We start from the raw sequence: 15,380 nt of genomic DNA, 5'->3' as shown, positions 1-15,380 counted from the left end.
GTGTGAAGGAGGAGGAGGGCGAAGACATCGAGAAGAAGGTTCTCGACATCTTCAAAGCTACTGGTGCCGATGTGTCTGCCGACGACCTATCAACAGTCCACCGCTCAGGGGACCGCAAAAGGAAAGGCCGCCCAGTCCTCGTTCGATTCATCTCGAGAAGGAAGAGAAAGGAGGTGCTCCAAAAGAAGAAAACCTTGAAGGACAAGAAAGAACACGAAGGGATCTTCATGTTCGATGATCTTACGACCCTGAGGGCGAGAATGCTACACTACATCAAGAAGAAGGTGCCAGAAGTCGAACACGCGTGGTCAATCGACGGCAGAATTCACTGCACCAAGCGGCGACCACCAGGCCTCTCCGACAGAGACAGCCCCAGGAAGGTCATCGTCATCGACAATCCCGACGATCTTTTCAAACTGGGAGTGGATTCGGTCGACTTCGAGGACCTCGGCCTTGCCAGCCTACTAGCAGAATAGGAACCCCCTGGAGGTATCATCGGCAAACCGAAAGTTAGAGGTTACGGCCCCTCCAGCAAGCAGGCAGTTTCGAGCGCCTGTATCTCTGCCAGAGTACAACCCCTATGCACCGAAACAGACCCGGGAAAAGGCGAAGATAGCACGGGATTTTCGGTCACTAAACCATCACAGAAGGGCGGTTACCCTATACGGGTGTCATGCGAGGTTGGGGACACGCGTTCTCCCCACCCACGCACATATGTCAACAAATACAGTGCTGTAACCAGCTGGCTAGCAAGCGTTGGTGTCAGAGACAGTGACAGTGCTAGCGAGAACAAGGACTCTGCTGGTAACAAGCGCTCCAAGGATGTTGTGTCGCAAAGTAACCAAGTAAGTAAAACCGGACTGTTGTGTGTTGACTTTATTGGTGTTATACCCTATGATGGGAACGATAAACAAAACATCATGCCAGAAGAGCATGAAAGAATCATAAACTGTGGTAAAAACAGCGATAGTAAGCCGTGTTTACAATTGACAGATAAGATAGTGCTAAAACAGGATGAAATGACGGACACAATGTGTGTTTTGGAAGATGAGAATGCAAAGCCAAGTATTAATGCACACATGAAGAGTGAGTCTGAAGTGAAAGTAGGTCAAGTGGAGGAAGAGTGTGAGAATGATGTTGATGCAGAGTGTTTGTCCCAAGACGAAAACAAAGTGCATGATGTTGATACGGATTGGGAGTCCGAGATGGCTGTGTGTATGTCCCAAGATGATAACAATGCGCATGCTTATGATGAAAAGGGACGTGAGACTGATGTTGCTGTGTGTTTGCCCAAAGATGAAAACAATGTACATGTTTTTGAAGATAAGAGTTTGGAGACCGAGGTAGCTATGTGTATGTCCCAGAATGCAAACAATGTTCACTATTTTGATGCCAAGGTTTGTGAGAACGATACTGATGTGTGTATGACCCAATATAAAAATTGTGTGCATGATTCTGACAGTAAGGGTTGCGAGAATTATGTTGCTGTGGCTATGACCCAACATGAAAACAGCGTGCATGCTATTGAAGATAAGGGCTGGGAGAATGATGATGCTGTGTTTATTCCCCAAAATGAAAATAATGTGCATGATTTAGAGAATGATTGTGAGAATGATGTTGTGTGTTCGCACCAAGAAGAAAACAATGTGCATGAGTTTGAAGATAAGGGTTGTGAAAGTGATGAGGCTGTTTGTATGTACCAAGATGTAAACAATGTGCATGACTTTACAGATAACGGTCGTGTGAATGATGGTGCTGCAGGAATACCCCAAATTGGAAATCATGTGCATGACTTAGCATTTAACGGTGACTGGGGTGATGATGGCGGTAAAGAGGGAGGCGAAGAGAGAGTGGTGAAGGTCTGTGGTGATACTGATGATGTTGATGTTGTTGATGTGTATACAAATGCTTCTGATGTTTATATTTTGCATGACTCTCTGGATGTTGGCAATGCGCATGAAATGGATAATGTTGTTGTAATGTCAGATGTTGATGTTCACTTTGACTCGTTAGATGTTGAGAATGTATGTAACAAATCTACTGTTGAAATAGATGTACATAATGGTAATAGTGAGATTGGAGATTCCTTTAGTACTGAATATAGTATTGAGGATAACCCTGATATACTCTCATGCTTAGCGCTTAATGTCTGTGGAATCACTTCAAAGCTAAAATTTCCTGAATTTGTCAAATTTATTGCTAAATATGACATTATTTGTTTTAGCGAGAGCAAACTTGATGATGTTGATGAGATTAACATTCCAGGATACATAGCATTTTATAAGAATAGAGGAAAATTTCGCAGAAAATCAGGTGGTGTATTAGTTTTAATACGGGAAGTGTTTGCTAATAATATAACTATTTTTGAAGAAAAAAAGCTGTCACATAAGATAAAAGAAGAGATGAAAATATGGTATAGATTTTTGGATGTAGAAATGTGTGAGAATGCGCTATTTTTTAAGTTAGATAAGAAAATACTTGGCCGTGACACCCTTTTCTGTGCTTTATATATTCCCCCAGAAGGATCACCTTACCATAATAAAGATGTTTATGCTGAATTAGAAGAGGTGTACATGCAGTTTGGGGTAGATAATGATTATGTCTGTCTCTTAGGAGACTTAAATTCCCGCACTGGTCATCTGAGTGAAATGTTGTATGAAGATGATCAGCATTCAGAAGGTTTTGTTGATAATGACTTGTTTGACTCTGATGAGGTTGGTACTCTAATAGGTGAGCGGGCATCACAGGATAATAATACTAATAACCTTGGTTTTAAATTGATTGATTTTTGTAAAATGACTGGCTTAGTTATTGCTAATGGTAGAGTTGGCGATGATACAGGGGTTGGTAAATGCACATGTAAGGATAAGAGCGTTGTTGATTATTGCATCTTGTCAAAAGATCTGTTCTCGAAAGTTAAATATTTTTCTGTGATGGAATTTTGTGAAATTTATTCTGACGTACACTGTCCTGTTGTTTTGCATTTATTAAAACAGAATGAAGTACGCGCTAATGATTGCCTAGCAGACGATGTGAAAAACCCCAAAAATGAAGATTTGCTGTCTAAAAGTAGAGAAAAGGGTAACAAGTACACAAAACCAAAATGGGATAATAACAATGGGACCAAGTTAGCTTTTGTAGTTAATCTGAATGAGGATGATATTTATACTGTTGAAACTAAATTACAAGATATGCTAGCTACAAGTGAGAGTACGACAACAGATGACGTTGATAGTGTTACTAATAAGATTTGTGATATTCTAAATTGTTCTGCTGAGAAAATCGGTGTAATTAAAGAACAAAAAGTTACGAAAAAGCCACGTTCAAAGAAATTCAAACTCCAACAACCATGGTTTAGTGCAATATGCAAAGAGAAAAGAAAAATATTTTTACATGCGAAAAATAAAGCAAGACGCTTTAAAAATGCGTTCAATGAACATGAAAAAAAGAGTGCTTTTAATGAATACAAAAAGACAATAAAAAAGGAATGCAAGTTGTATCATAATGAGTTCGTTAAAACTTTGAGAAAGTTAAGAAGTAATGACCCGAAAGCATACTGGAATCTTCTAAATAAAAATAAAAATAAAAAAAATAATTCCAAAACTAACTATCCAACTTGTTCGGAGTTTTTCGAACATTTCAATAAACTACAAGAGTGTGATGAAAATGAAATGGATGATAGTAATGAACCTTTAAATGAAGCAAGTAATGAATTTCTTAATGCGCCTTTTACAAAGGAGGAAGTTATCAAATGTATAGACAAGCTGAAAAACAATAAGGCATGCGGTCAAGATAAAATAATTAATGAGTATTTAAAAGCGTCGCATGATAGAATGATTGATATTTATGTATTGTTGTTTAATGTTGTTTTGCAGTCAGGAAAGGTTCCAACACAATGGGCTGTAGGCGAAATTATTCCATTGTACAAAAATAAAGGCTCCCAAGCTGACCCCACAAATTATAGAGGAATTACTATACTCAGTTGTTTCGGAAAACTTTTCAGTGCAATTTTAAATGCTAGGTTATCAAACTTTTTGGAGAGTAATAATAAATTAGGTCAAGAACAAACAGGTTTCCGCACAGGTTTTTCAACACTAGACCATGTTTTTACTTTGCATTGTATATTAAATTTTTTTCTCAACAAAAAGAAGCGACTGTTTTGTGCATTTGTAGACTATGAAAAAGCGTTTGATAAAGTTCACCGTGCATTTTTATGGGAGAAATTAGTTAGTTCTGATGTTAATGGGAAGTTTTTAAAAACTGTAAGAAATATGTACGAAAATGCCAAGTCTTGCGTTAAAGTTAATAGTGAGTGCTCTGGATATTTTCCCAGTTTGTGTGGAGTTAGACAAGGGGAAAACTTGTCACCGCTGTTTTTTGCTCTATTTCTAAATGATCTAAAGCCTTTTTTGTTGGAAAACAGTAATGGTTTACAAACTATGTCAAGGGAGGCTATTGTGGTTGGAATGGAAGATACTGATGTAAATGCTTTGTTTCAAATGTTTTTATTACTGTATGCGGATGATACTGTGATCTGCTCAGAGTCTGAAAAAACCCTGCAAGAATGTCTAAACAAAATGCACGAATACTGTTTAAAATGGCGTCTAAATATTAATGTAAACAAAACGAAAGTTATAGTTTTTTCCAGAGGTAAAATTAGAAATAAACCATTGTTTACGTATAATGGCAATTCAATCGAAGTAGTGTTTGATGTAATGTACTTGGGCCTTAAAATTAATTATAATAATAAATTTTCAGTCGCACAGAAGAATCTATATGATCGTGCCTCAAGGGCAATGTTTGTTCTTTTGCGTACGTGTAGACAATTGTCACTGCCTGTGGACATACAAGTTGACCTGTTCGATAAAATGATTGCTCCAATCTTACTATATGGATGTGAGGTTTGGGGTTTTGGTTCCTGCGAACTTGCTACTAAACTTCAATTACGTTTTTATAAAATTGTTTTCAAACTAAAAAAATCAACTCCAAATGCTATGATATTTGGTGAACTTGGAAGATATCCACTAGATGTTAATATGAAATGTAGAATGCTTTGCTATTGGTATAAACTGATTAGTCCTATTCATAAAAATAAATTTTCTAGTATTGTGTACTGCTTTACTTATAAATTGTATATCAACAAGATGATTGAATCTGATTATTTATGTTTTATTGAAAAAACCTTAAATGAAATTGGTCTCCCTGGCCTTTGGACTTCTCAAGAAAATGTTCAATATTCAAGCGCATGGTTTAAACAGAAAGTAAAAAGAAGCTTGTATGACCAGTATATCCATAAATGGTTTACAGAAATTGGAACAAAAAATATGTTTTGGAATTATCGAATGTTTAAAGATATTTTTGCATGTGAAGACTATGTCACACACCTGCCATATCAGCAATGTGTTGCAATGATGAAGTTCAGAACATTAAACAACAATTTGCCTGTACAGAAAGAACGTTACCTTAACATCCCGAGGTCAGAAAGAACTTGCACCAAATGTGTATCACAAGACATAGGTGATGAATTCCATTATTTATTTGTCTGTGATTTTTTCAAAGAAGAAAGAGCTGAGTTGTTACCATCTTACTATTGGAAAAAACCTAATGCACTTAAATTTAAAAAGTTGTTTGCTACTAACAAAAAGAAATTGCTAAAGAATATTTTGGACTTTATTAATAGAATCTGTAACAGTTTTTCATAATCTTTTTAATTTTTATTTATTTATTATATTAGCATATATCATGATTGTATTGATTGTATTTATTGTTCAAAATGCCCCCAGGGGTTATGGACTAATAAAAAACTTGAAAACTTGAAAACTTGTAAAGTGGTTATTCTTATAAAAACATATCAATTCAGGCTGCACTGTGCTACTAGTTTGAGGTACTGGTTGGAATCTTTCAAATGCTGTTTTCTCTGAATGTAATTTTCAGACAAACATCTGTAATTAAAATGTTGCAACTTTTGAATGGCTTGATGGATTTGTTTCATTTTTGTTTATGTTGTTTATGATTTGTAAAGCGTCAGTTTTGTGTATGGAATAAGAGTTAAGTGCATTGGTTGGGTTTTTATGAGGCTGACAGTTTGGTTCTGATTCATGTTTTCATATCGATACAAACAAAGATGGCTGTTTTCATATGATGTATATAAAAAAAATCCTGATAATTTGATTGTCAAATCCTTTTCCCTACATAGTAAAGTGGTCATTCTGATAAAAACATATGAATTCAGGGTGCACTGTGCTACTGGTATTTTTATGTACTGGTTCAAATCTTTAAAATGCTGTTTTCTCTGAATGTAATTTTCAGACAAAACGCTACAATTAAAATGTTGCAACTTTTGAAAGGCTTGATGGATTTGTTCAGTTTTTGTATATGTTGTTTATGAGTTGTACAGCATCAGTTCTGTGTATGGAATAAGAGTTCAGTGCATTGGTTGGGTTTTTATGAGTCTGACAGTTAGGATTTCATGTATTTTTCTTATCAGAACTGAACCGGTAACTGAAAATGCTAAATTAAAATAATATATTGCTTAGAAATGCTTTTCGATACACAGAATTATTAAACACATACATATTGCTGCAAAGAAGAAAAATTGGATCAAAACATGCACTGGTTCACAAACTGCAACATTTTAAAAAAAGCACATTTTATAACGTTTTTCTCACATTTTGGTGAATAAAACCCCCAAAAATTGCTTTTCACTCAAAATTTAAAATGGTTTCCCTTAATTAGGTTATTCTGCTTGCAAAAATCAAACAAGCAGCAAGCTGTTTCAAAAAGAAAGAAAAAAGTGCTTGCCTACCCTGTCCCCCCTTAATAATTGTATATGTGTATATTCACAGGTGGAGACAATGGTATATCGTGCTGATACAACGAGCTCCAGGCTTTTCAAAGTTCTGAGAGAGAAAATTGAGCAGGTATGTCAAGTGAATACTTTTCTTTTGTACAAGAATTTGTGTGTGTTAATTTGTTGATTAATTATTGCTGTTTATGTAACGTTTATGATTGTGATCAGCGTCATTTAAGGTTTACATTTCCATGTGATTTTGTTACGAAAATGAGAAAACTCATTTCAGGAGTGCCTCAGTCCTGCTGAGCGACGTCAGATCGTTGAAGACCTGCGAGGTAATCTGCCTGACATCTGTCAGTCCATCGACAACCTGAACACAGCGCTGTCTTTCCTCAAGGCACTCGGGGGAATCCCGTCTGCATCTCTGCACGAGTTCATGTCAACAGCCCTCAAGATGAAACGCACTGTGTACAGTCACAAGGTGAGAAGATATGGGAGAAGGGGTGAGGGATACGCAACCTAAGTGAAAGGATTCTTTTGGCAGTATGCTGTTCCCTGTATTGTTTAGTCTCTTTTTAATTGTCAGGATGAAAGCACAGAGTGCAGCTTAGTGTGAGAAAACTTAACAGTAACAGACTGCAGACCTGTTTACACTACACATTGAGCGTAGTAAACTACGAATTTGAATAATATACTACGCAACTACGCAAGTCTGTCGTTTTCTACGCAAACGGTATTTAAAAAAAAAAAAAAAAAAAAAATTTTTTTTTTTCTTTCTTTTTTTTTTCGTCTTTACACCTGTTCCTTGTCCCGTTGTGCTCTCACACCGCCCCGTCCCTGCACGCAAACGGTATTGTTTCGGCTACGCATATCACAATCCGTAATTTTCCTCATCTCCCTTGACCGATCCATTTTCCAATCCATGTTTTCGGCCAGCAGTCGTTTGCTGCGTGCAGCGCGTAAAGCGCCCACGGGCGTTGCGTTGTAGCTTGTTAATGCCGAATAGGCTTCTCCAAGCAAATGCCGGGCACAACTGAAAGCGTTACTGCCAAACCATGCGGGCGTTTCGACACAATGGCTGAACGCAGAGCACACGAAAGTGAAGATGAGAACTGTGAAGAAAATGACTCCGAAAGGCCACCGACCAAAAAGAAAAAGACGAGCAATGCGCCGAACCAAGTCTTTCTGCCAAAATATCATCAGGACTACCCATGCCTTGTCTTCGCGGAAAGGAAAACATCATGCTCATTGCACTGTCTGCAATTCCCATTTTTCCGTCAGTCAATCAATACATGTGGTAAAAAGTAGCAATCATTGTTCTTGTTGTTGTGATAGGTCGACGAGAAATTCTACACATTCAATTACAAAACTACACATTTGCCTCATTTTGCTCCCAGAAAATACACATGCAATGTTTTAGGGGTAAACAGGTCTGACAGAGAGAAGTGAGGCATGTGCAGACATGGGATTCTTCCGTAAATTTACAGAATTCCGTAAATTTTTAGGCTCCAGGGATCATTCTTGAGATTCGTGCAAATCCGCTGAGAAAATGTTGGGGTATATGTAGGTATAGACCCAAGTTTTTCGGCCGGTCCGCTGATCGCGACGCTCCATTCCATACTATTCTTGAACGGTTGGTTCCTAAAACGGTCAGACTGTTGCTGGTCGATCCATATGGGAACGCGCTCTTTGTCTCCTACAGTCACCGTTTCAACGTAGCTATCCGGGGATTCAGTATAAGCATACCGTATGAGAATGATTCGGCACCATTTTTACATCGCTTCGAGCCACCTGCCAAAATAATGAGGAAGCTAAAGCGAGACGAAACCGTTCTAGCCCGGGAAATTGACCTGCAGAAGTACAAGAAAAATCTCTGGAGATTCGACTGGCTCGATGAAGTCGTATCATTGAGCTGGAAAGACGAGAAAGGCCAGAAGACACAAGACGTGAAAGTTGGCGATGCGATACATGCTTGGGACCAGTAATAGACTTGATACATGCTGTGTTTAACACAGTGCCACCACACCATTGTTGTCTCCATGAAAAAGACACTAAACTTGCAGTGGACTCTGACAAACTATTTTCTACTCATGGAAAACAGTTCTGCTTTAATTCAAGGTGAGGTAAAAAAAAAAAAATCAATTTTCTTTCATATGTTTCCCTGCTGTTTGAATTGTTGTTATTGCCATTGATATAGAAACTCTATGATTAAGCTGAAATATGCATTTCAGGGCCATTTTTGTGTGTCTAAAACACTCAAAACCTTCAGCTTCTGGGGGCTTTGCCCCCAGACCCCGACCAGGGGCGTTGCCCCTGGACCCTACTGGGGGCCTTCTGCAGCCCCCAGACCTCCACCTTCTTTTTCCTTCATTATCACTTTTTCTGAATCCCATGTCTGCATGTGGAGATGTCTATGCCTATGGGCTGGTGGCCTTGTGGTCAGCTTGGAGAAGGGGTTTGTAACTAACATACTCACTCAGTCTCCTGACTTAGTCTTAGCTGTGTTTGCTTTGAGCCGTAATAAAACCTTGAACCTTGACCGAGTCAGTGGTAGACTGGAGAGATAGGTGATGATCTTGCAGCCAGGCGTCACCATCCAGCCCCGTCTTACATCTTCCGTGTCAGCAATGGACTGTCGAGGTGTGTCCATGCAGTCCTTGATGTCCACCAAGCATTTGTTTTGAATAATTATTACAAGACTTGGTAAAATGTACATGTAATAGTATTCTTTGGGTTTTTTCCTGTTCAGTAAGATTTTAGTGTTCATGAGCTGCCATTGTGGTTTTTTTCCACTGTTAAACAGAAGCATGACATCGTCCCTATATTGTGTGTTTGACAGGCTCAACAGCTGTGCAGCCTGACTCACGTGCAGTCACTGTGGGTGTTGCTGTGTTACCAGAGAGCTTGCATCCTGGCTGCTCATCAACAAGTAAGCATTGGGGGAAGGGGGGTAGGGGCTTTTGATGCAGGAAGGAGTTGGAGGGTGAGAAACCTAAACTTGGATACTGTCAGTGGGTATATATTGCTATGTTATAAAAGACTGGCCGTTTGTGTGTGTGTGTGAATGTATGTTTGTGTGTGCATGTTTGTTCGTGTGTGTGTGTGTGTGTGTGTGTGTTTTGAATAGATGAGGTGTAGGGGGGAGTTTCATGTTGGAGAAAGTGTGCTGAGAAAAGGACTTCTTCATAAATTTAGTGTGAACTTTTTGAAATGTGCTGAAAAAGTTACTTCTATTCACAGGATGCTTTTGACAGTGTGGAAAGAGAACTACGAGAAGATCTGACTCCAGAACAAGGGAAAGAACTGGAGGCAACGTGTCAACGAATGTCCATAGAGCGCCTGGAGTTACTGCTCCTGCAGCTGTTTGAGTGCATCATGCTGAGACTGTCGGAGCCTCGCGACCAGGATGATGACACTCAGCCGGCAAAGTTTAAGTGAGTTTACCATTTTTATTTGTGAAATTTAAAGTTTCTGAGTAGAATGACTGTTTGATTGAGTGCTTCTGTTATTCAGTTGTAATTTTGAAGAGTAATTGCACGTTTGACTGTATTTGCAATGGGCGCTTACTTCTGCACTTAATTAAATACACTGTTTAATGAATGGACATGCAATTTAATAGCAGATTATAATTGTGTAAGAGGAAAATGTTGAAGAGGGACAAAGGCACCAACATGTTGCACTTTAATGAATTGTCATTGATGTAGCAAGTTGGTTGAACCCATCATCGTAGTACCAGGCATTTGATAAAAAATTATTAATATTTCGACGCAGGCTGCGTGATGTGCTGGAGACAAACCTGGAGGCTCCCCTGTATTACACAGAGCCAATAGAGGTCATTTCAAGGCTACTGACCATCCAAGATCTGGCGTCTTTCCCTGATTCGCTGGAAGGTCGTCATGCAGCAGCCACCTGGATCTTGTGTCACGCTCACCTGGCAAACAAACGACAGTTGCTTCTGTGAGCCAAGAAGAACAAGACACTGCAGGATTTCTTGTAAAGTGTTTGTGATCTCATCACTTGAAAATAAAACAGATGGTTTCTTCTCTGAGTAACACTGCAGGATTGACTCGATCATGCTGTGTTGTGACTTTATGAATTTTGTGATCACAAGAATAAAATATCTGTTTAAATAAGCACTTGAACTTGACTGTGCAACTGAAATGAATGAGCACAGAATATGTTCCAAATGGGATACATGTATAGGGCTTCACTCAAAGAGATTTAAAAGCCTCACAGAGGTTTGTCACTGTGAAATTATATGGATGTCTTTCCTTTGAGGTAGTTTTGAAACATATGGATTCCCTGAAAACTGGGTATGATCGACTGCTGAAATGGAGGGGGAAAAAACAGCAAAACACAAGTGTTCGTGCAAGTGGCAGCCCACGAACGCAGAAGAAGAAGAAACCACAGTCTTTCAGTTCAGGAATTTGTAGATTTTATTGAAAGGATGTATATCTGTTGGACACGTATGCTCATGGTATGTGTTCATATCAATTAGGGTCAGCTTAGCTATGATGAAATTGAAGGGCTTGTTAGTTTTTGTAACTTAAAACTATTTTTCTTAACAAGAATTGTGATTGGTGATGTTGACGTGTCTGTGTGTTTCTTTTGTTGTTAATTTCTATTTTGAGGTTGGTGGATTTTTGTGTTTGTTCTTTTTTTGCTTTCTCTAGAGCATGTAAGCAACAGTCCCATTCTGATGTCACATTAATTGTCTTTATTACATTTTGTTCATACACTTTCTTTATTGTCTGAGAAACAAAAGAGAAATAAGTGATCTAATTGCATACGACATGTGTAAAAGAGTAAGTGAGAGTTATACGGAACCAATCTCCTGGCACCTGAGATAATAACAAGCATTGAAATGAATAAGTGACTTTAATTCAATTTCATTTCATGCGTTGTTTATTGTTTTTTAAGAGTCATGCAATGTATGTAAAAGCCTTGTCGGAAGGAATCATCATTTGCATGTACCTTTGTATCTGTCATAAGCTTAATTATAGCTTGTGGATTCTAAAATGTTTATTAATGTATAATGTACCAACTGATGATTGATTAAAATATTGTTTATATCAAACAACAGTCTTTTTCAACAAGGAAGCATGGATTGGAAAAATTGCATGAAATAAATTTGTATTTGTGAACTGGGTTCTATGCAAGTCGTATATCTCAGAAGTCGATTTATATTTGTGATATAGTACTGTACATGTAGCATATTTGTGTACATTTGTATTTGTTTTTTCCTTTCCGTGTGGCTATGTGGTCACTGTGCTAACAAAATTATGAGTGATATCTTGCATGTTGTTTATGTAATATAGAGGTTATTAACATTTTATGAATGAACAGACTCTTTTGTGTCAGGATAATGGAAGATGAAAATCACACAGCTAAAGAAGCCGGTGATCTTGTCTTAGCAGAGTTTTTGATAATTTTTCCAGACGATTTTATGCTTTGCATGTTTTTTGATGTTTTTGTTTGTTTGTTGTTGGTGTTTTCTGTGTTTTGTAATTGTTTGAAAGGAGATAGAAGACATTATTTTTTCTTCTTCTGTTGGCTTACAAAACACCTACCACCGCACTAGTAACTGCGCTGATATGTTATCTGGAAGGTTTATGTTGCTTCTCTCGACTCTACCTTGGGAGTTCTAACCTGTGACAGACCAAAAGTGGTTTGTCTTAAAGACAGGTGGTCGCTATGGAAATGGAAATTAATAAAGAAAAAAACCGTTTGTCAGGAATGCTTTTGAATGATTGTTATGGGCAGATGGTTGTTATCAAGATGTGGTCTCCAGGGCAGGTTCGGCTTTTTTTTTACCGAGTCTATAAGAGTATTTAGGGACAAAACGGCAAGAGAAAAATTCACTTGTTCATGCTTGAAGTTTATTTCATTTTATTGTGGTATATATATGCGATTTTTTTATCTACATTTTTAGTCTGAAGTAAGCTGGCTTTCATGTCACCTTTGTTGTATTTGTATATAGTGTATAGTGAATACAGTGTGTAGAAATAAACCTCACAGTAAACTGTGTTTTTGTTTTTACTAGATTTTCATGAGAATTGATCTGACGTAGATTAATTTTTTTTTTTAATTGTTCTTCCCTCAGAGTGTTTAGTCCAAAATTAATTTCTGTAAGATTTGCTTATTTTTTTCGTTGCGACTAAATGTTGTGAAGTCTTTTTTCTTTCTTTTTCTTTTATGGTTTGTGTGTGTGTGTTTCTGTTTAAATTGTTATAACAGTCACAAACTCACCTTTTAAGTCATTAAAATTTTCTCCTGAACAATCTTTCCATTTTACGTTTTGATGTACTGTATAGTCTTGACCATTTTTTCTTTGTTTAGCCTTTTTTTAAAAAAAAAATCAAGAATAATAAGAAAATGCTGCACTGGTTTTGCATACTTTTGCCGTTATTTATTTATTTATTTATTAAGGAGATTTCTATAGCGCATAACTAAAAGCACTATGCGCTTTACAATATCACTAGGTATAAGCACACGCAAACATACTCTGATTAAATAGAACTTAGGCTAACAAGACAATACTAAGAACACTAAACATTTGAGTTCATACAAAAATAGAGAATTAAATTAAATACTGGACAAACGATTAAAAAAAAGCTTAAGGCCTACACCGACTACAGTGGACTATTTCGAATACAAAAATTTAGTTAACTATAAAAGGCAGTACATAAAACTCCATAATCCTAAGAAGGTCGATCAAATAAAAAACATAAAAGACTATTTAACTATCATTACTTCGTAAAAGATAATAAACATGGTATACAGCTGACTCATCTTTTTACACTGTAGCAGTATGTTAAAGAGAATTCATTTGCACTTTGGGTGTTCATTTTTTTGTTTACTGTACTCAGAAATACCAAATCCAGTGCCTTTTTCGTGTTTAATGTAGAGGTTGAAGATTTTGTCACATTTGCAAGAAGTTGAACATTGTTATGCCTGTAACTATTTGTCTCTTTCTTTTGGAGATTGCTTTAACTTCGATAAATGTTAGAAGTGGTGTTTGAACCCCAATACATTCATTGGTTGGTGCTCATTTGCTGTTGGTTATTTGTGTTGTTTAGCGGACTTCAAGATTTTGAATCATAGTCGGTTTTTATCTTCTTACTTATTTGCAAAATATGACATTCTGTCAATGCGGAGTTCGTTTGTTACATTTGGATTTGGTGTTTGCAAATGGTGGTCATGTCATTGTTTTGTGGTAAATACCAAATTAGTGTTTGAATACCTTTTTTGTCTTTATCATTCTGTGGCTTATTTTCTGTAAGCAAATTTGACCAGAGTTTTTCTTTATTTCTTTATTTCTTTTTTTTGACACGGGGGGTCTCAGACTCTCATGTATAACCATTTTTAAACTCAAGACCAGCATCAGGGTAAACTTTAAGAATAAGGAGTCTCTGATGAACAATTAATTATCTAAACCGTGTCAGTGATAGATTAAGTATGTATGAATTGTAGAAGTAAAGTGTATATCTTCTGCTTACATCCAGTACCTCTAATGCTCTCTTCTTCCGGGTGAAATTCATGATTAACATTCATCTGCTTGTATTAATAAACTTAGATTGATTTGCATGTCATGAAAATCTGTGCTAATTCGTAAATTCATACAAGAATTTTAGAATTTTTCCTTTGTGTTCAAAAAAAAATTGTGCCATATCACACACCAGTGTTTGTGTTTCTGTGCAAGTGTTATGATTTGTAAATTTGTATGGGGTAAAGATGGAGCATGTGTAAGTACTGAAGGGAATGACTATGAATGCTTCACTTCATGACCGACATTTCACAATGATGCTTGTAACCAAAATGTCTGTTTTTAGGAATGACAAACGTGTTCCTTGGAACCAAAGCTGTACTGTAACAGAGTTCACAATACATGGCTGTTTCAACTGCTAAGTCCCGCAGTGGGGCACTGCGGTTATGAAATTAAAGGCCCCTCCTGTTTTTGGAACCGCAGGAGCTTTCTAGTTTGCTGTTAGGTAGATTTTTGGTTCCTCTTTCCTGTCATGCTCTCTTTTTCTTCATGAATTCTTTTCCTTTTTCTGCCTTCTTGCTCATTCACCTGTATTTTTTCCAAAAATCTCTTCTCTTGCCGCTTGTCTCGCGATTCATGTATAGTTTAATCTATTAGTGTTCTGATGTAAGTCCAGCAGTAGATAGGTTAAGCCTATTTTAACATACTGGAAACTGGTAATCTTCCAGTAGGTATTAATTTAGTTTTACTAAAGCCTGCTGGGACACAAGTAATGGGTTAGTGCATTTGTAAACAGGAATCGCTTGACAAGTGGCCCCCTTCATCCCCCCCTTCCTCGTCCTGATATGGCTCTGCGTAGTCGGCTGGACGTTAAGCAACAAATAAACAAACAAAATTCAACTGCTAAGTGTGCACAGCAGCCACGAGTTTAAGTGGAACTGGGGTACAAGTCATGAAGGGGCACCCGCTGGACTGTAACCAACAGTGTCCCGACACAACAGGTGTCCTTTTGAAACAGGGAGACCAAGGTTAAGTTGAAGATAGCAAGGGACAAATGAATGTCCTATATGTGTTATTCTGAGAGGAGCCATACGTTACTGG

The 15,380-nt window shown here is 37.5% G+C and overlaps 1 protein-coding gene across 1 annotated transcript in view; it reads left to right on the top strand.

Annotated features, from left to right (window-relative positions):
* The window catches only part of LOC138961176 (E3 ubiquitin-protein ligase rnf213-alpha-like), a 111,739-nt gene extending 96,565 nt beyond the window's left edge, over window positions 1–15,174 (top strand). The window contains exons 91-95 of the mRNA XM_070332776.1: window positions 6,846–6,920; window positions 7,080–7,274; window positions 9,633–9,722; window positions 10,034–10,227; window positions 10,565–15,174. Of these exons, the coding sequence (XP_070188877.1) occupies window positions 6,846–6,920; window positions 7,080–7,274; window positions 9,633–9,722; window positions 10,034–10,227; window positions 10,565–10,754 (744 nt within the window). The 3' untranslated portion in view covers window positions 10,755–15,174. The remainder of the gene's footprint in view (window positions 1–6,845; window positions 6,921–7,079; window positions 7,275–9,632; window positions 9,723–10,033; window positions 10,228–10,564) is intronic.
* The last annotated feature ends 206 nt before the right edge of the window (window positions 15,175–15,380 follow it).

This window comes from Littorina saxatilis, linkage group LG3 (genome assembly GCF_037325665.1).
Source record: "Littorina saxatilis isolate snail1 linkage group LG3, US_GU_Lsax_2.0, whole genome shotgun sequence".
NCBI classification, from domain to species: domain Eukaryota; kingdom Metazoa; phylum Mollusca; class Gastropoda; order Littorinimorpha; family Littorinidae; genus Littorina; species Littorina saxatilis.
The sequence above is the reverse complement of the archived record's forward strand: the minus strand, read 5'-3'. Positions and strand labels throughout refer to the sequence as shown.